This window comes from Canis lupus, chromosome 9 (assembly GCF_011100685.1).
Source record: "Canis lupus familiaris isolate Mischka breed German Shepherd chromosome 9, alternate assembly UU_Cfam_GSD_1.0, whole genome shotgun sequence".
Classification (NCBI taxonomy): domain Eukaryota; kingdom Metazoa; phylum Chordata; class Mammalia; order Carnivora; family Canidae; genus Canis; species Canis lupus.
This window is the reverse complement of record NC_049230.1, coordinates 24,343,951-24,365,486: the sequence shown is the minus strand read 5'-3', so window position 1 is coordinate 24,365,486 and position 21,536 is coordinate 24,343,951. Positions and strand designations below refer to the sequence as shown.

The 21,536-nt window shown below is 49.9% G+C and overlaps 2 protein-coding genes and 1 long non-coding RNA gene across 14 annotated transcripts in view; 2 read left to right on the top strand and 1 right to left on the bottom strand.

Moving 5' to 3' along the window:
* Positions 1–1,259, top strand: part of SKAP1 (src kinase associated phosphoprotein 1) — a 287,830-nt gene extending 286,571 nt beyond the window's left edge. Inside the window, exon 14 of one of the 2 annotated variants that reach the window (XR_005364446.1) lies at positions 1,155–1,224. The gene's annotated coding sequence lies outside the window, so the exon portion shown is untranslated. Of the gene's footprint in view, positions 1–1,154 lie in introns of both variants that reach the window. The other variant, XM_038547555.1, reaches the window with a different exon arrangement.
* Positions 370–20,889, bottom strand: SNX11 (sorting nexin 11). Of its 9 annotated transcripts, none has more exons than XM_038547560.1 (10): positions 18,764–18,926; positions 18,245–18,304; positions 17,241–17,295; positions 17,073–17,147; positions 16,718–16,804; positions 16,309–16,409; positions 13,787–13,882; positions 13,354–13,566; positions 12,625–12,700; positions 370–1,658 (listed from the first exon to the last, which is right to left on the bottom strand). In XM_038547560.1, exons 1-10 carry the CDS (start codon positions 18,769–18,771, stop codon positions 1,557–1,559), a joined length of 873 nt encoding a protein of 290 aa, XP_038403488.1. In that variant the 5' UTR covers positions 18,772–18,926; the 3' UTR covers positions 370–1,556. The 9 variants fall into 9 exon arrangements, with proteins under 9 accessions (XP_038403488.1, XP_038403492.1, XP_038403487.1 ...); XM_038547564.1 differs by lacking the exon at positions 370–1,658 and adding an exon at positions 8,378–8,575 and having other exon boundaries at positions 18,764–18,923; XM_038547559.1 differs by lacking the exons at positions 370–1,658; positions 18,764–18,926 and adding exons at positions 19,046–19,279; positions 20,769–20,845 and having other exon boundaries at positions 12,223–12,700.
* Positions 11,638–19,438, top strand: LOC111097364. 3 transcript variants are annotated; one of them, XR_005364447.1, is made up of 6 exons: positions 11,638–12,050; positions 13,187–13,586; positions 13,795–13,874; positions 16,332–16,526; positions 16,626–16,810; positions 19,070–19,438. It is a non-coding gene; the product is annotated as an uncharacterized LOC111097364 (long non-coding RNA). The 3 variants fall into 3 exon arrangements; XR_005364449.1 differs by lacking the exon at positions 19,070–19,438 and adding an exon at positions 17,857–18,829; XR_005364448.1 differs by lacking the exon at positions 13,187–13,586.
* Positions 20,890–21,536: the final 647 nt, after the last annotated feature.

Here is a 21,536-nt window from a genome sequence, read left to right as displayed (position 1 = left end):
CTTTGTCATTTATTTAATGACACAGTTGTTTATTTCCTCATTCTCTTTGATCCAACCATTCTACATTTAGGAATTAATCCTATAGCTACACTTACACACATGCAAAAGGATATACACACAGGGCACCCGGCTGGTCAGTTGGTGGAGTGTATGACTCTTGATTTCAGAGTTGTGAATTTTGAGCCCCATGTTGGGTGTAGAGACTACCCAAAAATAAAATATTTTTCTTTTAAAGTTTTTATTTATTTATTCATGAGAGACACACAGAGAGAGGCAGAAACATAGGCAGAGAGAGAAGCAGGCTCCCTGAGGGGAGCCCAGTGTGGTACTTGATCCCCAAATCCCCGGGATCATGCCCTGAGCCAAAGGCAAACACTCAATTGCTGAGCCACCTAGGCATCTCCCAAAAATAAAAGTTTAAAAGAAAAGGATATACACACAAGGTTACTTTATAATAGCAAACCACTAGAAATGACCTAAATGTTCAGTAAAGACCTAGCCAAATAACTATAGTATGTTCATAGAATTAAATACTATGTAACAGTAAAAAATTAAAGGAAGCTCTCTGCACTGATGTTGGTAAGAAAAAATAAAAAGGCAGCAAAGAAGGGTAGGCCTAATTTGTTCCATTTGTGTGAAAAGGGAGTCTCCAGGGGCACCTGGCTGGCTCAGTCCATAGAGCATGCAACTCTTCATTTCAGGGTCATGAGTTCAAGCCCCATGTTGGGTGTAGACTTTACAGGAGTGGGTATAGGGGGAGTCTCCAGTTGTTTCTGTGTGTAGATGGTATCTCTGGAAGGGCAGAGACAATAGAAGTGGTTGCATGACTGTGAGGGTGGGAGGGAGACACTCTTTAATTTGCACCCTTTTATACCATCTTTTATTGAATCATAAGAGCAAACCTATATATTTTCCCTCCTTCAGGAGACATAGCCTAGTCTCTGGCCAGGAGTTCCTATTCCCTACGCCAGCCACCCCACCAACACCAGGGACTCTTCTTACTGAAGAGACCCAAGCCTCTGACAGCTTGTAGTAACTGAAACGCGCCAGTAAGACAAGTGGGAAAGGCAGTCAGCAGGTCATAGCTCATCCCACCTTTGTTTTTTCATCCCACCTTTAAACGTGTCTCACATCCACTTCTGCTTTCTCCACAGGCTTTTCACAGAGAAGGTGAGAGACAAGGAAACCTTCGGAGGAGGAAGTTGTGAGCTGTGTCGGCTGATTTGAAAAGCGTAAATAAACTTCATATTCGGTTCCCAGCAGTGTGTGATAGTGTCCAATTTCTTTATGTAGTGTTCTCAAAAATGCTGGTTCCAGGCATTCTTGCCACCTCCAGACAAAGTAGAAAAGGAAAGCCAGAGAGGAACAAAACCCCAGACAGAGGAGGGGACTTAGATGATCTTTCAGGGCAGAATCATCTCTGGAACCCAGGCCTGCCTGCTTCTGGTTGGCTTCTCAGACTCCCTTTGGCTGCCTATTTGGTGGTTTTTCCTTCTGTGCTGAATCTCTGAGATGAGGCAGCCCCTGGCGTCAGCACATTGGAGAGTTCCTTCGGTTCAAACAGCCGGCCGGCGCGGGAGGTGCTTGGGGGAGGGCTTCTGCCAATCAGCCCGGTTCCTCTTCCTGTGGTCTGTACCTCGCACTCGCGTTAACTGTGTCTTAAAGAGACGACAAGACAGAGTGGTTAAGGACATAAATTCTGGAAGCAGACAGCCTGAGAATAAATCCCAGTTCCCCATTTACTATGTATGCTCTCTAGAGCAAGCTACTTGACATTTTATGCCTCAATTTCCTCACCTTAGGAAGGGTGTAGTCCATTTCACTGGGTCGTTAGGAAGATTAAAGAGTCAACACGTGTAAAGCACTTGGCACAATGCCTGGTGCATAGTAACTGCTCAGTAAGGGTTAGCTGATATGATGGCCAGATTCGCTAGGCGAGAAATCTTGAAAAATGGGCCACTGAGCAGCTATAGAAATTTTATCTATGAAACTGCCTATTCAGAGCAGCCCTCAGTTGGCAGTAGCCTTTCTCACCTCTGTAACAGCCACATTCTAGCCCTGCAGTAAGACACCCATTTCACATTGCCAAAAGAAACGGGGCGGCAAAGTAGGATGTTGGCTGTGCACTCCAAGTTTCTCAAAAGATTTTATGCCAGCCGTTCATTTCCAGATTTTTCTGACCCAGGAGTTAAAAAAAGAAGCATTTTGTTTATGTGATTAATAAAGAACTAAGAAAAGAGGACAACTGAGGTCTAGGAGGGGAAAAAATGAGATAAAAGGCAATCTGGAACTGTTCATAATGTGCCCTCCACTTTACACGCGGTGCTAAAGGAGACTGAACCACTAGGTGGCAGCACATGAGCAGATGAACCAAGAACAACCACTTGCCTCCCCTTTTAGGAGGGGCCTTTGCACCAATCCCCAACCTACAGGTAAGGAAAGGGCATTGTTCTAAAGCCTCTAGCAAGGGAAGCAATCAGAAACACCCTCACCCCCAAGCCCCAGAGTGTTCCCTCCCTTAAAGAACCCCCAGGGGCCCAAGGCTGGAAGGCTGGTGGCTAAGAGGAAAGAAGAGCTTTGTGCCACTGCTCTGTGACTGTGAGACACCAGAAAAGGGGCTACCAGGAGAGGAGGGGCAGGTGTCCCAGGCAGGGTCAAAGGGGGATGAGAAAGGAGCAACGTCAGGGTACCCTCTCCACTCGCTGTTGGTTCAGGGATCCCTCAGTAGTGTCATGCTCATTGGCTTCTAGAACTTAAATCCCTCCTCAAGCTGCAGGCCCGTGTGTACCTACAGCATTCACCATTCTGTGAAGGTCTTTGGCACCTCCATCAACTGCAGGGTAGGCACTCAGACCTCCAACCCTCTAGCTGTGAAACCCAGCAGGGAGAGAAACTAGATTGGCCTTGGAAGATATAAACGAATGGACTAATCTGGAATTGGGTCCATAGCCATCTGGCGATCTTTAACATTCTTAGAGGCAAGAAAAAGATAAAAGTCCAATGGGTTGATAAGACTATCTACAGGCTGAAGGCCATTCCCTTTTAGGAGAAAGTTCTAAAGGAAACCTTTTGGAAGCGGCAGTGGGTGCCTGTAGTCTGCCTGAAGCTAAGCCTCACCTAGCAAAACTGTTCCCCACGCAATTGACAGCCCCGATTTTAACCAACAGCCTCAGAAAGCAACTGGACAGATTACCTCTTCTCTGTTTGACTCCACTAACCAAATCCCCACCTTACTGCCTGTGACTAACTGGATAACCAGGGCATTAGATCACTTAACTAACCACACCATATGCGAGATGGCTTCTTAATAGCCGCTAATTGCTCTGGCAGGTGGAATAGGAGAGGGAGGCTTTTATCCTTCCGTGGTTTTATATAAAGGTAGGAAAATAAGAAAGGTAAGTTCCTAAATTTAAGAACCAGATGTAGAGGGGTGCCTTGGTGGCTCAGTTAAGCATCTGACCCTTGGTTTCATCTCAGGATCAGAATCTCAGGGTCGTGAGGTGGAGCCTGGAGTGGGCTGTGTGCTCAGCAGGGAGTCTGCTTGAGATTCTTTCCCCATCCTTCTCCCTCTCCCACTGCCCCTCCCCCTCTGTTCCTCCACCGCTTACCCCCTGCTCATGCCCTCTCTCTCTCTCTTTCTCTCAAATAAATAAAATCTATTAAAAAAAAAAAAAAAACAGCAGCAAATGTACAGGGGCACCTGGCTGGCTGTTGGTGGAGTAGTGACTCCTGATCTCAGGGTTTTGGGCTTGAGCTCATTAGATGTAGAAATTACTTAAAAAATAAAACCTTTCAAAAAAAAGAAGCAGCAAATGTATATCTGCCTGTTACAGATAAATAATAATTTATGGAGAGCTTACTGACATCCATTGGATAACCAGACCTGGGGCTGGTACAGTTCAGCCTGCGTTGTCCAAGCTGATGACTGAAAATACCAAATACCCTGAAAGCAGTCTTTCAGCTGCATTTCATTAACAATATGGTTTTCCCAGTGTTTTCTCTGTCATCCATATAGCAAAATAGCATAGGCATTGTTTTGCAGTCACCTCAATATTAAGTTTTTCTCATACTGTTCTCTCTCAATTTGTATTTAAGTCACACCTTGTCCTCCGGCGAATAAAAGTGAGAATGAGAAGGGCACTCCTGGTGCATCTCTTTCCCTAAGGCCAGTTAGAGTCCATGTAAAGTGGGAGCAAGGCCCAAAGGTGGAACTGACTCGAAGTCCGCCCTCCCGTTCAAAGCGGATACTCGATGTAAGCATAGCATGTAAGGAGCTGCCTAAATTCCAAGTTATCGTCCACTTCTTTTAGCCCTTCAGTTTGCTCAGTGGCACCACCTCATTTGTCACCTGTCATTGCAAGTGGCAAAGCTGAGCATCTGAAAGGTGTTGGTTTGGACAAAAATCACACAAAATCTGCCAGGGAAGAGCACATGGCGATGGAGGACTCTGGAAACTGCCGCTTTGCTTCTTCCATCACTCGCATTGTGCTGCAGTTAGACCCCTCTGGTGGTACGTTTTCAAATTCTGACACTTCGTGCCAGTCACTTGTGTCACAGTAAAGCAGTGGTGTCGATACAAAGAGCAGGATAATGCAATGCTAGTGGGGGGGGTGGCAAAGAGGATACACTCCTGCCTTTCAAAACCTGTTTGATGGGGCCCCTGGGTGGCTCAGTTGGTTGAATGTCTGCCTTTGGCTCAGGTCGGTCCTGATCTTAAGGTCCTGGGATCGAGCCCTACATCAGGCTCTCTGCTCAGTGGGGAGACTGCTCCTCCCTCTCCCTCTGCCTGCCCCTTGCTCATGCTCTTTTGCTCTCCTTCTCTCTGTCATATAAATAAATAAATTTTTTTAAAAAATGGTTTGAGGAAAATGGAGTTGAAGAGAAGCAAGAAAGAAAAACAAAAGAGAAGCCAAAGTATGTTTTTTGCTGTGTGTTTTTGTTTTTTCATTTGAAGAACAGAACTCTCAGATGCCAGGAACAGAGGTGCCTTCATCTCTGGCCACAGAGAAGCCCTCCCCATAGATCTCCCCGCCAGGAGAGGCTCTGGAAGGATAAATCTTATGTGGCATTGATGGGCTAATACCCAGAGCACCAGCAAAATATGTGGAGCTGACTTTAGAGAAAGCAGCTGTCTACACAGAGGATTATCCCCACTGCACAGCCCAGTGACTCGGACTCATTTTCTAGCTGTGGATCACCAGAGTCCCTTGCTCCTCCCCCTTCCTCCCTGCCCGGCAAGCTCCTGTCCCTGTAGAATTTACAGTCACTGGGTTGAGAGTTTCAAACTTACCACTAAAAAAAGAGATTTTTCCTTCTTCAAGGGATTCAAATTGTGTTCCCCATTCCCCTCTCAAAAACTGTTCAGAAAACATGGCTGTTTTGTTGGGTGGGGGGCGGGGAGGTTGTTGTCATGAGTACAAATCAATGATCATTCTTTGGCAACTCCTTAGGATCCAATTAATGACACATTTTAAGACATAGGCCATTTGGGTTTTTTTTTTTAAGATTTTATTTATTTATTCATGAGAGACACACAGAGAGAGAGGCAGACAGAAGCAGAGGGAGAAGCAGGCTCCAAGCAAGGAGCCGGACGCAGGACTCATCCCCGGTCTCCAGGATCACGCCCTGGGCCAAAGGCAAGAGCTAAACCGCTGAGCCACCCAGGGATCCCCACATAGGCCATTTTGTACAAAAATCTTTTATAAATGCAATGCCTCCACCCCGAACAAAACTATTTTATTAGAGGAAACAGGTAGAATTAGTAGGGTGACCGTATCATTTCTTTTCCAGAGACACTTCTGAGACTGAAAGGGGGAGTCACTGATAACTGATGCCAAGCCCACAGGTGTAAAGGAGGATCGGAGGTCCCCCTAAAACACAGAATGGGTGGGCCAGTCACGTGGGGGGCGGTCGGTGGAGAGAGATCACCGGGCCCTCCTGGCTTTGACGTGCCTCCTGATGCAGTCCTCCCCCTCTCCCCCCTTCCCTCCCCCGCCCGCCTCCCCCGGGGCCTCTGCGGACCCTGCCAACCAGCTTTCTCTCCCGACACCCAGGCTGCTCTGAGAGGCCCGTGTGGTCGGCACCAAGCTGCTCGCGGGGCGGCCAGCAGCAGCCGTGTGTGCTCAGTGCCCTCGCGGGGCCCCCACTGCCGCCACCCCTGCACCTGGCAGGCTGCCGCGGCGGGAAGCGTGCTTGGAGAACCGCATGCTAAGCCACTTCCTTGCCTCCTGCGGTGGGACTGGGTTCCAAGAGGCTTCTAGTGCTGGTCCTCAAAGAGGGCATCTGCTTCTACGCTAGACGCTCTGAGCCGGATGGTGAGCAGCTGGCCCGCTCATCCCCCTCATCGGATCACGGAACAGCACACAGGCTGCAGACACTTCCCCTTTACCCCCGCCCCGCTCCGGCAGCGCGCGGCCTCGGATCCCTCCTCACCCCTCCCACCCCACCCCATGCCCCACCCCCCGGCCGGCCACCTACACACCCTGGACGCCTCCCGTGGGTCCACACCCGGCTAGGCCTGTCGCCGGGCGCATCCCACCTGAGGAGATCGCCCGGCATCTGGAGATCAGCATCTGGAGATGCTGGACTTCCCAGGACACTTGTAAGGCAGTGCAGGGGAAGAGGGGGTGCAGAGATTGGAACTTATTATTTCATCTGCTGGTGCAAGCTTTCTTAACCTGACACTACTGACATTCTGGGCAGGTAATTTTATGTTGTTGGGAACACTGTAGGATGTTCACAGCAGCACCCTGTTCTCTACCTACTAGATGCCAGCAGTCCTCCCCCCACCCACCCCCTAAATGTTCCCTAGGCACAAAATCACCCCTGGTTGAAGACCACTGTCCCGGGTCACTGTGTGCTTAAGGCCAAGCACAGAGAAACTGCCCTACCCTCTAGAACTTTGTGCTTCAGCCAGTGGATTACAGGGATAGAGAGAAGCCCACAGCTAGGTTGGAAAGCCTAGAGCAGAAATGCCATGAATTCCTCAGGGTTTAAGAACCAGCGAGCCAGCACCAACCTCCACGCTCCACAAGCACCTTTGAGGTTTGCCTGCCCTGCTGCAGATTTGCACTACAAAAACGATATTTTCACGTGAATACACCCGAAATTGGTGGCTTAGGGAGCTGCAGGCCGGGGAGTCTCTCGTGTGTCTGGAGCTCTGGGGCTGTGATCCTTGTTTCCGTTTCCTGTAGCAGAACTCTCAAAGGGGATCCCTGAAACTCTTGATCATGACTAAGTGAAACCCTGTGCTCGGCTTCAGAGCAAGAAGCCAGGGTCGACGATGCCCAGTAGAGAGGGCAGCGGCTGCCGCCGACGGGAAACTCCGGTTCCACCGCAGTTCCCTGTGCTTTGCACAGGGTCGGGCTAATACAATGCTGACTGCAGTTGTCGGACAGAGGCGGGGAGGCTCAGGACAGCTGTCACCTCCTGAAGGTCGCATTTATCCTTCCTGGCCCTTCATGTAGGTTTTTAAGGGGAACTTTTCTCATGCAAAGTGAACTCCTTGGAGCTGGGTCAAGAACCATAAAAGGAAACCCCAGCCCAAATGCACAGCCTTCTCAGAGGCCAAGACAGGAGGAGGGGTCCATTGGCTTTGCTGGTTTTGCTTACACGGGCCAGACAGCAAGGCCCTCGCTGGCCCCAGAGCCAGCCAGAGCCCTGCCGATGCTGCCTCCCCTGGGCCCCGAATCTGAGGCACCTGGAAGGGTTATTAGCAGGATTGGAACTCATCCCTCTGCTGGGACTAGATCATAATTACAGTAATTTTCTAACAGAGCTGGGCAGTAGGACTGTTTAATCAGCATCCGACTCCCTCGTGCTCCCAGCCCTCATCACTCAAGGAGAGGAGTGGGATGGCTCTTAAAGAGACAGTGCCCGCCTTTCCGTGCTGCGAACAGATGTGCCCTAATTGGTAGAATATATCTAAGTCTCGTAGCTTCTAGCAGGCAGGTTGCACTGCCTCCGACAAACCGCCTCGGGCTCTCGCTATTCTGGGCCGTCTGTTCATGGGACTGGGGTCAAGGGCCTGGCGGGCCTGGCTTCCCAGCCCCTCGCCCCCCCACCCCAGCAGAGCCACAGGTGAAAGGGTGGACACAGGGAAGGAATTTGGACTGGGAGACCCCCATAATCCAAAGATTACAGAAGCGTCTCAAGTTCCTGCCCTCCCAGGGGGGGTAAGCTTCAAGACTTCCGGACCCTCTCTGAATTCTCACTCTAGCTTTCCCATCTGCCCCTATTATTCCTGCCCCCTTCACTTCCTCCTCTCGGGCTGGTGGAAGTGGACCAGGCCTCCCCTGAATGGAAAGGAGGTAAAATTATTCACTTTGCTAATTGACTCAGGAGCATGGTCTCCTAGAAAACGTGGCTTTGTTACCCCTTTGAGCATAAACTGTCCATATTTATTATATCTTGAGATTTGAGGTTCCAGCTTTCAAGTCCCAATCAGCCATTACTAAGGTGGAACTGGTCTTTTTCCCAAGAAGTTAGTTCTCTAATAACATGCTGGGACTGGCTCCTGCGGCCCTGTTGGTGAGGCCAAGTGCATTTGGCCTTAGCAGCAGTTCCTAAGAGAGTTCTGTAGAGAAAAGAGGCAGGGCAGAGAGTGAGTGAGAAGGGGGGGGAGGGTGTCCCAAAATGGGCTGAGGAAAGAGGGGACGTACTAAGAAGTATGGGAAGGGGTATGCTTTATCCACAATGCAAAGGTTACTGTGAGCCAGGTGACATGCCCTCTACAGAGCCAAGTCCCTGCTGGCAGAGGGCTGCCCAGGAGGCTTGACTTAGGATGTGTGCCCAGGCATGACTGAGAAGTCACCATCCCACACTGCTTATCTGCTTGGATTTAGCTGTGCCTCAGCAGGCTGCTCACGTATAAATCTGCAGTTGCCACTCCAGTCCCTGACTGAATGCTCCCTCGGCCTCTGTGAGGCAGGCCAGGCGCTCGTCTTTTTCCATCTCTACCTTCAACCCCACATTACCTCCTCCCGTCCTCCCCACCGCCAAGGTGGTAAGAATATCCAGGAAGAGCTGAGGCATAGAAACAAATCCACAAACACAGAGCTCACTTGAAGTCCAATCAGATTAAGAGTTATGATCGCCTCCCAAACTCCGCTGAGTCTTTTTTTTTTTTTTTTTTTTAAGATGAGTCTTAGGATGTCTTAAGACTTGGTGTGGATCTAAGGCCTCCGCAGCTGGAAAACTGAGGACTGCGGAGGAGCTGATTTCTGAGAACTACTCTGAAGAGCTACGCAAGTGGGCTTTTTTTTTTTTTCTTCTTGAGTAGTAGTTTTAGTTTTGGGGTTTTTTTTTTTTTTTTTTTTTAAAGACTGGGGGAGGGCAGCCCAGGGGCTCAGCAGTTTAGGGCTGCCTTCAGTCCAGGGCCTGATCCTGGAGACCCGGGATCAAGTCCCATACCTGCAGGGAGCCTGCTTCTCCCTCTGCCTGTGTCTCTGCCGCGCTCTCTCTCTGCGTCTCATGAGTAAATAAATAAAATCTTAAAAAAAAAAAAAAAAAAAAAAAGGACTGGGGGAGGAAACAAACAAAAACCTCATCTTACAGAGCTGGGGAAGTCACTCTCACATGAACATATTCTCCCACCATCTAAAAATATGCATTTTAGGCCAGCTCAGTGGGTAGAGCTTATGACTCTTGACCTTGGGGTTGTAAGTTCGAGTTCTGTGTCAGGGTAGAGTGTTTTTAAAACAAACAAATAAATTTTTATGAATAAAAACATGCTCTTTGAAAACCATGCTCAGCTCAGTCTCCTCAGCTAGAAAATGAGTGTCATTCTGGACTTCCCCTCCTTGCTGGCCACTGAGGTCAAGTGGAGTGATGCAAATAAAGGAGACTTCGCTTCATACCAGACCTACCTCCCCCTACACACATACCCTTCCTCCTAACAAAAGGAAACCCCTGAGCATGGCATCACCTATTCTGGGCAACAGGAGAGGACCAGACTTGGGCCACAGTCGGAAGGGGACTGAATCAGGCACAGAACCTACCTCAAACCTAAATCCTCACACACCTTAGTTCTGCGAAAGCTGAGCACAGCTCGGCCAGCCACTGTCCCAGGGATTTCCCATCTTCCCTACAGAGGTCACGGGCCACAGTGAACAGCCTTTAGCACACACAGGGACAGGGCAAAATGTGAGAGGCCAAGGTCATGGCATGGATGGGGAGAATTCAGCTTTGCGGTTTTCCTGGCAACTCCAGGCCCTTACTAGAAAAACTCCTCCCTTCTTAGGACAATTCCTCCGGCTGCCTACACTCAACTGTGTTGGAGCAGGTGAGGGGATGGCGCCTGGCCTTAGATTAACTGAGCTGCTGTTGTATGCACTGCTGGTAATGGATCATTAAAAAAGCCGGGAGTCAGAAAAATCACATCCGTGTCTTCGAATAGCTCCTGCTGTCCCAGCAGCCCACCCTGCTGGCACAACTAGCTGCTGAGCACCAGCTCCAGGAAGATGAGGAGGGAACAGAAGAAGGCCGACCCGGCTTGCTGTTTTTTGGCTGAGTAGGGAATTGACACAGACCACCTCCGGCTCCTGTCTGGAAGTTTCGAGATCAGAGAGCTTCAGGCACAGCTGGGTTCACAGCTGCACCATTTGGAGCATTGGACTCATTAATATTCATGAGCCGTCCCCACCAATCGGCAGAGCGGATGCCATTAGCTTAGCATCTGTCGGGTTTTTGTGACGGTTGTGGATGGAATTTTTTTCCCTCTTTTAAATGAACTTCTTTTGACATTTTGGATTCGCCTCTGTAGGTTTTCTATCCTCGCCTGGCTCGGCGGCCTCGTATAAAGGAGAGGCTCAGGGGAGGCGGGCGGGAAAGAGGGAGGAGTCCCCGCCGGAGCTCTGCATCTGCCTGTTGACAAACTTTATTTCTCTCCCAGCACCTGGCACCTCAGACAGGCTGAGGAGGGGAAGCGGCACCAGGTAAATTATACCTAACGAGGTTCACGCCCAGGACGGCGGGAGAGCTGGATCGGGGCTCCCTGGCAGCGGGCCCCCCCTCCCGACCCGGACCAAGCAGCACACGCCGGGCGGGAGAGCCGAGGCGCACAGCCTCGAACCATTATTTCCACGCTAATAAATTCATGATTTATGAAAGTAACTACTGCCAGGCCGCACTCCCTCCTCCTCGGCTACAGCTTGTTAGACACGAATGGCAACAACCGTCTTAAATACTTGAATTTTATTTCAGGCCAAAGCCCCTCAACTCTGAACTAAATGCCACGACAGTCCCACAGCAGCGCTGGGCGTGCATGGGCCCAGAGACGGGGCGGGCGGGGCGGGGGATGGGGACGGGGGCGAGCGGGCACCGCACGCCCAAGCCCGGGGCCGAGGCAGCGGGCGCAGCCAGGCGGGGTGGCGCCGCTCCCCGCTCCCGCCCTGCCCTGCCCGGCGGCTGGCTCCCGGCGGAGAGGCTTTCGGGAGGCCAGATGCCTCATTGTCTGAAGGCCTGCCGTTCCTCATCCCCATCCCCAGAGCCCTCTCCCCAGGCACAAACAAAGTCCTTGTGCCCCTACTGGACTGAACAGACGGCCTCCCCGCACACAGCGACACGGCGACACAGTGGAGGGGCCGCGCGGTGGCGGGAGCCCTGGGGGCGGGGCCGTTACTAGGGGAGAAGGGAAGGATTCGGAAAAGAAAGGCGCTGTCGCCAACCCCGGAGCAGCCAGTCCCGGCCCTGCTTCATAGCCAGGGGAGACCAGGCGGCCCGGGGCCAGCCTCTCCTAAACCCCAGCCCCCCCGCTGCCGCCTTCCCTCCCTCCAGCTTCCAGGCGTCCCTGCGTCTCTCCCGTGGTGGCCATTAGCTATATCGTGGGTCTCGGGGTCCCCGTGGCCAGCTCAGGGCTTGGGATCGGAGGGTGCCCTGGCCTTGGGAGTCGGTGAAGGAAAAGCAAGGAGGCGAGGGGGACCGAGGATAGACATTCACCACCCTGGCCCCCGCGAAAGGAGGTAGGCGAGAGGCCGGCCTCCCAGAAACAAAGTGCTCCGAGGGCTGCAGCGAAAACAGCCAGTGGAAGACAAGTATACTAGCATTGCTGGGTCAGTATTCAACAGGACAGCTGAGAAGCTGCCACTCTGCAGGTCCCCAAACCCGTCAACCTGAGGCAATGTGCCTGGGCCCATTAACAAGCATCTAAAGAAACTCAGCTCCCAGGAGAGTAAATATACCCCATGTTTCCGTGCAAAACCAACAGCCTATGGGCCTTATGCCTAAATTACAACCTCCAGTGTTTAATCCCATGGAGGGGGCTTGAGTTGTGGTGACTGTGCTCTGTGTGCGCAACCTGAGCAGAGGCAACCGTGAGACTCCAAGTGGCCCCACCTCCCCAGCACCTGCCCTGTGCTCCAACCCACCCCAGTCTCCCTGCCTCCATCTTCTCCACCTTGGAGCAGAACCCAGGGCTCAGACCAGAGCTCCTTTTTCTAAAACTGTTTCTAACTGCCCAGGGTCCAAAGGCACAGCAGGGTCCCCACCCACAGCCCTCCTCACAGGCTGGGGAGCAGAGGCTCCCTCCTCAGGCCTTGCAAAATCACAACCTGAGGGGGAGGGGGCAGATGGGAGGGGGGTGCTCTCTAAGGAAGGAGCTGCAGAGTCAACAACTGGAGCCCACACCTCAAAATGGTCCTTCTCTTCCCTGGGAGGTGGTGAGGGGGAGCTCCTCCTGCCCGATCTTGGAAGGAAGCAGCAACTGAGAACGGGAAAGGAAAAAGAAGGCCATGAACAGATGAACAAAAATCAGTGGATAAGCACAAAAGCTGGCAGAGAAATATTATTCAGGTGGACTATTATACAGACGGAATACTATATGGCCCTAAAAAGGAAGGAGGTGCTCATCTGCACTATAATATGCAGAGTGAAAGCAGCTCGGCACAAAAGATCGCACATCACATGGCTCCCCTTGGGTGAAACATCCAGAACAGGCAAATCCATAGATGCAGAAAGTAGATGAGTGGCCACTGGGGGTGAGGAGTTGGGGAAAACAGTGTCACTGCTAAGAGGCACAAGGTTTCTTTAAGAGTGATAAAAATTGGGGTTCTAAGTAAAAACTACTGAATTGTACATTTAAAAGGGTGAATTTTATGGTATGTAAATTATATCTCAATGAAGTTGTTACTTTATAAAAGGGTGGGGAGAGAAATAAAGAACCAGCCAGCCTTCTCTTCTTTTCCCCCAGGCTTCAATGGGAGAGCCCACCACCCAGGGACAGGGGTGCCTGAGGTGAGAGGATCAGGTGCAGGGAGACCAAGACCCCTTCTGAGAGGCTACAGGGCTGAGACAGTACTTCCCCTGCAAGCGACGCCTCACTGGCCTAGGTGACAGAAATCCTAGCACTCTAGTTACCTCTTGGGCTGGTCCCCCTTAGCCAGATGAGAAGAGCCCTGCCTCTCTTCCTGGACCCAGCCACAGTTTGACATAGCGTAGTGAAGGATGGCATCGGAGACGGTCATGGGACTTCGGCCCTGGACGCAGGCTTCGATCTCAGGCACGGAGAGCTGGCTTTGCAGGAAGAGGTGTAACTGGCTGTCCGATAGGAGGACCACACTCTGCAGTACCCTGTGGGGCAAACACAAGAGGTACAACACAGACTCCCCCAGAGCCGCTGCTCTCCCCAGGCCCGTCCTCTGAAGGGCTTCCAGCCTGAAGGCTTGGGGGTGCAAGAAACGCATCCACTACAAATGCACCCATCCAATCGATCGAAGGGGCCATCCTGCTCCTGCCACCCCCTACTCGCCCATACCAGGGGGATAGGTGCTAGCCTACCATGTCTACTCACTTTTCCAGGAAATGCTGCAGACCTTGTCTCCGCTTCTCAATGAACTCATCCGAGCTGCCAAAGAAGGTAGACTTCCCAGGAAGTTCAGGTACAGGCCTGTCGGGTCACATAATGTAACTCCCAACATAAGTATAACATTAAAGACAGGCATCCCCCCCCTTCTCTCCCGGATCAAGGAAATCATCTTAAAGAGGCACAAATCACTACAAATAGCTTTTAATAAGGTGTGTTGGGAGGGGGAGCAGGGCAAATAGTCACTGTATGCCATGTGTCAGGCACTGTGCTAAATATTTTACAAAACTTATTTCACTTACTCCTCCCAAAAACCCATGAAAAATCTATTGATGTTCCCATTTCAGGAGTAAGGAAATAGAATCAGAGAAGTTAAGTAAATTTCCCAATGTCACACAGCTAGTAACCAGCAGAGCTGGTATCTGAACCATGTCTATGGCTTCAAAACTCCATTGTTGCTATACTACATAGTTTACAAAACCCATTCCCACCATCAGCTCTTATTTTAAAAAGGGAAAAACTAAAAATTGTTTTAAATTTTAAAAATAAAAAGGGAGAAATTTAGACATGGAGGCATGGAGCATGCTGGGTCCTTGTGTGTAAATCAAGACTACCTCCTTTAATCCAGGAAGGCCACATGCTTAGTTAGGATTTTTTTTTTTTTTAAGATTTATTTATTTATTTATGATAGAGAGAGAGAGAGAGAGAGAGAGAGAGAGAGAGAAAGACACAGATGGAGAAGCAGGCTCCTCAAAGGGAGCCCAATGTGGGACTTGATCCCAGATCCTGGAATCATGTCCTGAGCCGAAGGAGACGCTCACCCAGGCGTCCCTTAGGATTTTTTTTTTAAAGACAGATAGATATTGGGGATCCCTGGGTGGCTCGGCGGTTTCTCGCCTGCCTTTGGCCTGGGGCGCGATCCTGGGGTCCCGGGATGAGTCCCGCGTCGGGCTCCTGGCATGGAGCCTGCTTCTCCCTCTGCCTGTGTCTCTGCCTCTCTCTCTCTCTTTATGTCTATCATAAATAAATAAATCTTAAAAAAAAAAGACTGATAGTTATTTATTTATCTATGTATCTATTTATTTAGAGAGAACATAAGCAGGGGGAGGGATAGAGGGAGAGTGAGAGAGGATCCCAAGTAGGCTCCATGCCCAGTGTGGAGCTTAACTTGGGGCTCAATCTCACAACCCCAAGATCATGGCCTGAGTGGAAATCAAGAGTCGGATGCTTAACCCACTGAGCCATCCAGGTGCCCCTCACATGCTTTGAATTTTCTAAAAGTAGTAGAGTTGCAGCAAGGCATCCACAAACTCTTTCGACCTCCCTAGTTTCTATTATGAACATATTAAAAAAAAAAAAAAAAACAGGCCAGGGGCACCTGGGTAGCTGTCCCTCCCCTACTATTCATTCTCATTCTCTCTCTCTCTTTCTCTCTCTCCCCGCCCTTAAACAAACAAACAGGCCAGGGGCTTCTGGGTGGCTCAGTCCTTTAAGCATCTGACTCTTGATTTCAGCCCAGGTCATGGTCTCAGGGTTGTGAGATCAACCCTATAGCTGGCTCTGTGCTGAGCATGGAGCCTACTTGGGATTCTCTCTCTCCCCTCCACCCCCACAAAACAAAACAAACAAACAAAAATAACAGGCCAGGCAAGACAATGCAGGATCTGTCAGAAGTTCCAACTGGCTGTTAAGGGCCTGACCCATGACAGCAGCCTCATCAGTCCCACATGTTAACTAACCGGCTAGATCACCTGCAGGCCCCCTGTCCCCAGAGCGTTCAGGGACTGTCCTGCAATGGAATCACTGTTCTTTTTTTTTTTTTTTTTTTAATTTATTTATTCATAGAGACAGAGAGAGAGAGAGAGAGAGGCAGAGACACAGGCAGAGGGAGAAGCAGGCTCCATGCAGGGAGCCCAATGTGGGACTCGATCCCAGGTCTCCAGGATCACACCCCAGGCTGCAGGCGGAGCTAAACCGCTGCGCCACGGGGGCTGCCCTGGAATCACTGTTCTAAATTGTCTCTAGTTTTAAGACTTATTTGGGGTAGTGTAAGTGAGGAGTGAACAATACTGCTTTTCCTAAGGCTTTCAGTGTATTATCTCTGAAAAAAGGTCTCTCGACAAAAAAAGAAAAAAACTTTTTTTTTTTTTTTTTTTTTTTTACATGTCAAATGGACAGGAACACCACTGGTCACCTAAGTCCAAGTGCTAACAAGTTTCTGATAATGAGTGATACGGACATATAAAATGCTAACAGTACATTTGTTTAGCTCTAGATTAATATGCATATTAAAAAATATTTTTGATATTTATAAGTCTTTGTTAGGTCAAAATGCTAGAACTTTTGTCTTTACTTTTTCCACTGACTTGAAAACATAATTTAAGAACACATGTCTTGATTTCCTGAGTGCCTGACATATTGCCAAGTTTTCGTTATTGTAAACTCTGGTTCTCACGTACATGCCTGAAAAACCAGTCTCAGACCCAAGAAAGAAGCAGAAGCAAACTCACACTAAACCAGCATTTCTCTGCAGCTGCTTTCTCAGCCACACGAACTCACGATATCGGCGACGCACACAAGATGTCTTGGCAGTAAAGGCTTTGCTGTTGGTCTACAGGAGGAAGCATGTGAGAAAGAAAAAAGCCAAGGAGAAAAAGACCAAATTCACACATATCCCCATCATCACTCTGACGGAGGATCCAAGCCACCAGGCCACAGTCCAGATCAGGTGCTCCAACTTGAGCAAGGTGCCACCAGGCAGACTGAAAGCAACTCTACAGCATACCCCAAGCTCATTCCTCACCTCTCTCTCTTTCCTCTGTCTCAGGACTGTCAAAATATCCAAAAACAGGCTCCACCTCTGCTCTAGCCCTCAGCCCTGGAGAGTGCTGACCCCGTACAGAAGGCTGATGCACTTACGTGGAGAAAGATCTTATAATCCACATAAGAATTCCAGGAGCCCTCATTCTGCACTCGGGGGTCCTGAACACGCACGGTGATCACCTCCTGGAGGTAAGAAAGGCTCCTTCAGATTCAGCTTGGCCACATAATAAGGCAGCTTTGACAATACAGGTTGCCAGATTTTTCCAATCAGCACCAACCATTCATTTATTTATTCATTCAATTCAACAAATATTTATTGACCGCCCACTATGTGTCAGACAGTTCTAAAGCATTGGGAGTAATACATAAACAAGAGACAAAAATCTTTGCCCTTGTGAATCTGACATTCAACAACATTCCAATGAATGGGGAAAGTTAGTGAAAATGGAACCTCATTTCCCAGGAATGGCTTTACTATGGATATCCTTCTTCTGCCGTTGAGCTCATCAGAACCCCCAAGGTATTCCTGTCATTAGAACACCATGCAGCAATGATAGGCATCTTTACCCAAGTCCCATCAAACTTCTACCCACCTGTTTCCTGGAGACCACACGCTTACCTCCTGCTCTTGGTTTTCCAACATCCTAAACCAAAAGCCCATTGGAAGAAAACATCTGATGGGGGACAGAGGACAGGAGAACAATCATTGTTAGCATGCCTCTATTTTTATCATTCTTTACCAAGAAAAATTTTCATTGATTCCCCCCTGGGAAAACCCAGGCACCTTTTTTTGTTTTTGTGTTAAACTTAAGAGGAAGCAAAAAAATTCCCATACCTTAGCTCAGTGCCAAGCTAAAAGCCCCAGGGGATTTGCCCCTCTTTGCAGACCACAGCCAGGACCTTTACCTAGGCCACGTCTAGCCCAACAAGGCATGTTTAGGTCTGTGAAGCGTTCAGGTCAGGTAGCCAGAATAGGCAAGTTCAAGGTCAGACCTTTTCTGCTAAGGACTGCAGGTGAAAGTCTCTTTGGGGCACACAAGAGCCTCTGCAAGTGAGCCTGACACCGCCCCCTCCTGGCAGTTTAGAGACAATTAAGCCCCACCAACACCAAGGCTCTGAAGTCTGTCTTGCTAAGTCATCACCTACCCAGAAGTCAATCAGGGAGCTGGGGAGCTCAGGGAGCACCTGAATGGGCTGCCCAGTTTCGACCTTCCCTTCTCTAATCTGTTCTCCAGAACCCAAGCCAATGGTTCCAGTCATTTCCTCTCTCGATATGCTATCCGGTTTGTACCAATGCCCAAGTACCCCACAGCTGCACAGGTCGGCTCGGGATGTTTTCCGATCCTTTGTAAAGATTCATTAAAGCCTAAGCCCCTGATTTCCCCCAGTGTGGCAGTTTACATGTGCAGCGACATCGCCCACTCCAACAAGGGGCCCATGAAGCCTCCAGCGCTGGGTTACTCCAGTCCAAAGGGGCCCATGATGTCACCTTCTGTTAAAATACAGCACTAATCTTGTTACTCCTAGAACCACTCCAACAGCATCCACCCTGGCTGCCGCCTCCACCCCCTTCTCCTCTCTTAAGAGCGGAACAATAAGGTTTAATTTCCCTTTCCAATTTACCTTGAAATGAAAACTGACTTCAGCCAATATGTACTGCCAACAAATGATCCAGGCCGGCTCCTGGGAAAACAAGACTATCTCTAAGCTCTCTCTCTCCTCCCCCCATACCCATTCACACACCCACTCATTTTTACAGGCCTACAATTAATTTTAAACACATTCTCTTATTAGTTTTGCCTTACCATTAGAACCGCGTGTAATGAGTTTCCTTCTATTTTATGTTTTGCTAACACAAGGCTAACGTTTCAAGAGAAGGGGAACTCATTTACACCGCAAAATTAGCAGAGCAAACAGCTTTCCCAAATCTTTCCAGTACACCAGAAGGTCTCTCCACACACAGCCACTGCACAGGGATAAAACTGCATGGTGTATGATAGGACTGGACTACACCGTTGAGCAAGCCAGAGGTTTTGTGACTGCGATACCATCGTTGCACTTTTGCCAACAATCTGATTTTTCATCTGATGCAGTCACCATCACAAAGGCATCCTGAACTGAAAGGAAATTCCAATTCCTTACCAACCCATGTGTAACGTCCCCAATGTAAGCAGTCAAAGGGTTGTGACCAGGGCAGCCCAAGTGGCTCAGCGGTTTAGCGCCGCCTTCAGCCCAGGGCGTGATCCTGGAGTCCTGGGATGGAGTCCTTCGTCGGGCTCCTTGCATGGAGCCTGCTTCTCCCTCTGCCTGTGTCTCTGACTCTGCCTCTCTGTCTCTCATGAATAAATAAATTTTTAAAATCTTTAAAGAAAAAAAAAAAAAGGTTGTTACCAAAAAGAACAGACCGGCTGGTGAACAACTAACCTTTTAATTTTTTTCTCTTTTCAGGTATTTGGTAAATTGCCAGCACAAGAGCAGAGAGTTAAATATTCTGAAATCTCTTTTCACAAAAGTAACGATGGGCAAAATGACAAGGCAATTATCATCCACACACTCAGTGGACCTCACACATCTCCTGTGCCTTGAAAGGTTTGTCAAATTCAGGACCATGATTTAGTAACCAAGTGATCATCATTCTCAGGCTCAAAAAGAGTTTGTCTAGGGGAAGAAAAAAAAAAAAGAGTTTGTCTAGGACCCTGAACCATCTGCAAATATAAGTTTCTCTCCTTTCCTTTGGAGCTAACACCACTCGGAAACGAATGGCTTAAACTGGCTTTCAAAAAAAAAAAAAAAAAAATCCTAGCACCCCTGCCCCAAGATGCTGTATACTTAAATCTAAGTTTAAAGGGCACTAACAAAGTTTCCATTTTAACTTTTCCTTAAAAACACTGGACATTGGAACAAACACAAAAACCTAGATTCGGAGTCATAATTTCTAGCAATTACCCTTCCCACCAGCTTCCTCCACACAGATGCCACTCCTCAGCAGGAAATGAAATGAAGCTCAGTTCTGTCCAGGGAGGGGAAGAAGGAAGTTCCTAACTCTAGCTCGTGATCTGGGAAATAGAGTGGTCATGCCAATAAGGATAAGTCAGCGATCCTCTCAGCTATGTCTGCATCTCACGTGGCACTACATTTCCTGGGTCCTTTCAACCACATGTGAAGCTCCCTTTACTTTCTCCACCCCTACCAACACCAATCTCTCTGAGAACGCAGTCGTTTGCTTTTTACAAAGATTCCTTGTAAAGGTTTCCTATGTCCTAACAATTCAACGTAGCAATTCAGGGCTTTCTCAGCACCATCCTCACTCCCATTTAAACTACTTCAAAAAGGCAGGTTAAAAAACAAATCAGGTAGGGAGCCTGGGTGGCTCAGTCAGTTCAGCCTCTGCCTTCGGCTCAGGTTATGATCCCAGGGTCCTGGGATCGAGCCCCACATCAGGCTCTCTGTTTACCGTCTGCTTCTCCCTCTCCCTCTGCCTGCTCTTGCTCTCTCTGTCAAATAAATAAATAAAATCTTAAAAAAAAAAAAAACCTCAGGTGATAAGTGTTTTGAGCTACCAAGACTCCTAATCCCTTCTCAGTCATTCTTGAGCCCCTGATGCCAGAGGACCCAGAAAGCTCTCCTTCCTAAACACCCACAGGTGGTAGAGGATGCTCCCTCTCCTGACCAAGTTCCCAACCCAGCAGCTCTGCTCCATGTCGTCCCTCCGTAACTTGTCGCTCGCTACACTTGGAAGATAAATCACAACCGCGACCACAGTCTAGCGCAAGAGCCGGCCTCTGTCCTGTGAAATACTTGTCATCACTCCTAGCCCTACACGTTTCGGTAAATGTCGCCAAACTCTGGGTCACTCCCCCTCCATTCTTAACGAAGTAAGAGCAAAGGAGCCCCACGACCCTTCTTCCCCTTTGACTATTAAGCTTGGGGAGTGGAAAGGAAAGATGCTTCACACTTTAAAAACAAATGAAAAAGCCGAGTTTCTTTCCTGGGATCCCGAGCAAGCACCCGCCTTCATCCCGGGAGGCGAGCCAGCCTCTTCCAAGAGGTGTCGAGCGAGATTCCCACCCCCGAACGCCACTCCTGACGCTCAAGCCTGGCTTGAGAGCAGCATCCACTCCCCGCCGCCCCGCCCGCGGCCCCTCACCTGAGAGCAGCAGTACCCACTCCCCACAGCGACACCGCCAGCGCCGCACCATAGAGCCAGGCTAAGCTTCTCCTTCCGGGTGAGTGGCCGGTGCCCCGGTGCACCACGGGAGGAGGCTCCGGCAACGCCAATCCCCGTCGCCCAAGACGCCCCGCCCCTCCCGGCCCGAAGCTCTCAGCGGCTATCCCCGCTCCCGAGGCGCCGCGCTCGGCCCCGCCCAGGCCCTGGCGGGAGTCCGGATCCCTTCAGACTCACTTGGGACCCGGGAGGGTGGACGCGAGTGAGCAGCGCCGAATGGGCTCTGACAGCCAATCCGGAGCCGTGTCCCGCCCACTGTTGTCAGCCCCAGCCAATCAGGCCGAGGGGGCGTTCTTAAAGGGCCAACGGAGGGTCCCCGGGCTCGGGAGGTGTGAAGACGTCGTCTCCGGTGTTTCAGTCTAGCGGAGGGTCGTCTAGCGTGTGGGAAGATCGAGGAAGAAGACGCCCACATTCCTGGAGCATCGCAAAGTCCCAAGAGCTTCCCCATTTGAACCCCCGTGGGTTGCAGTTCCCCTGCGGAGTTACCGAAGGCGTCCCAACTCAACGTTCTCGTAGAAACCACAAATTTGTCAAAGCGAAAACCGAACTGGGATGGCCCAGCAAACACCCGGTTCACTCGCGGAAACAAGCCCGGAGAAGGATCGTGCAGCTGGCTGGGGAAAAGAAAATGCGTTGAATGGGATGATTTTTATGTTGTTGTAGTGTTTTTTTTACAACCTGCTTAAGGAT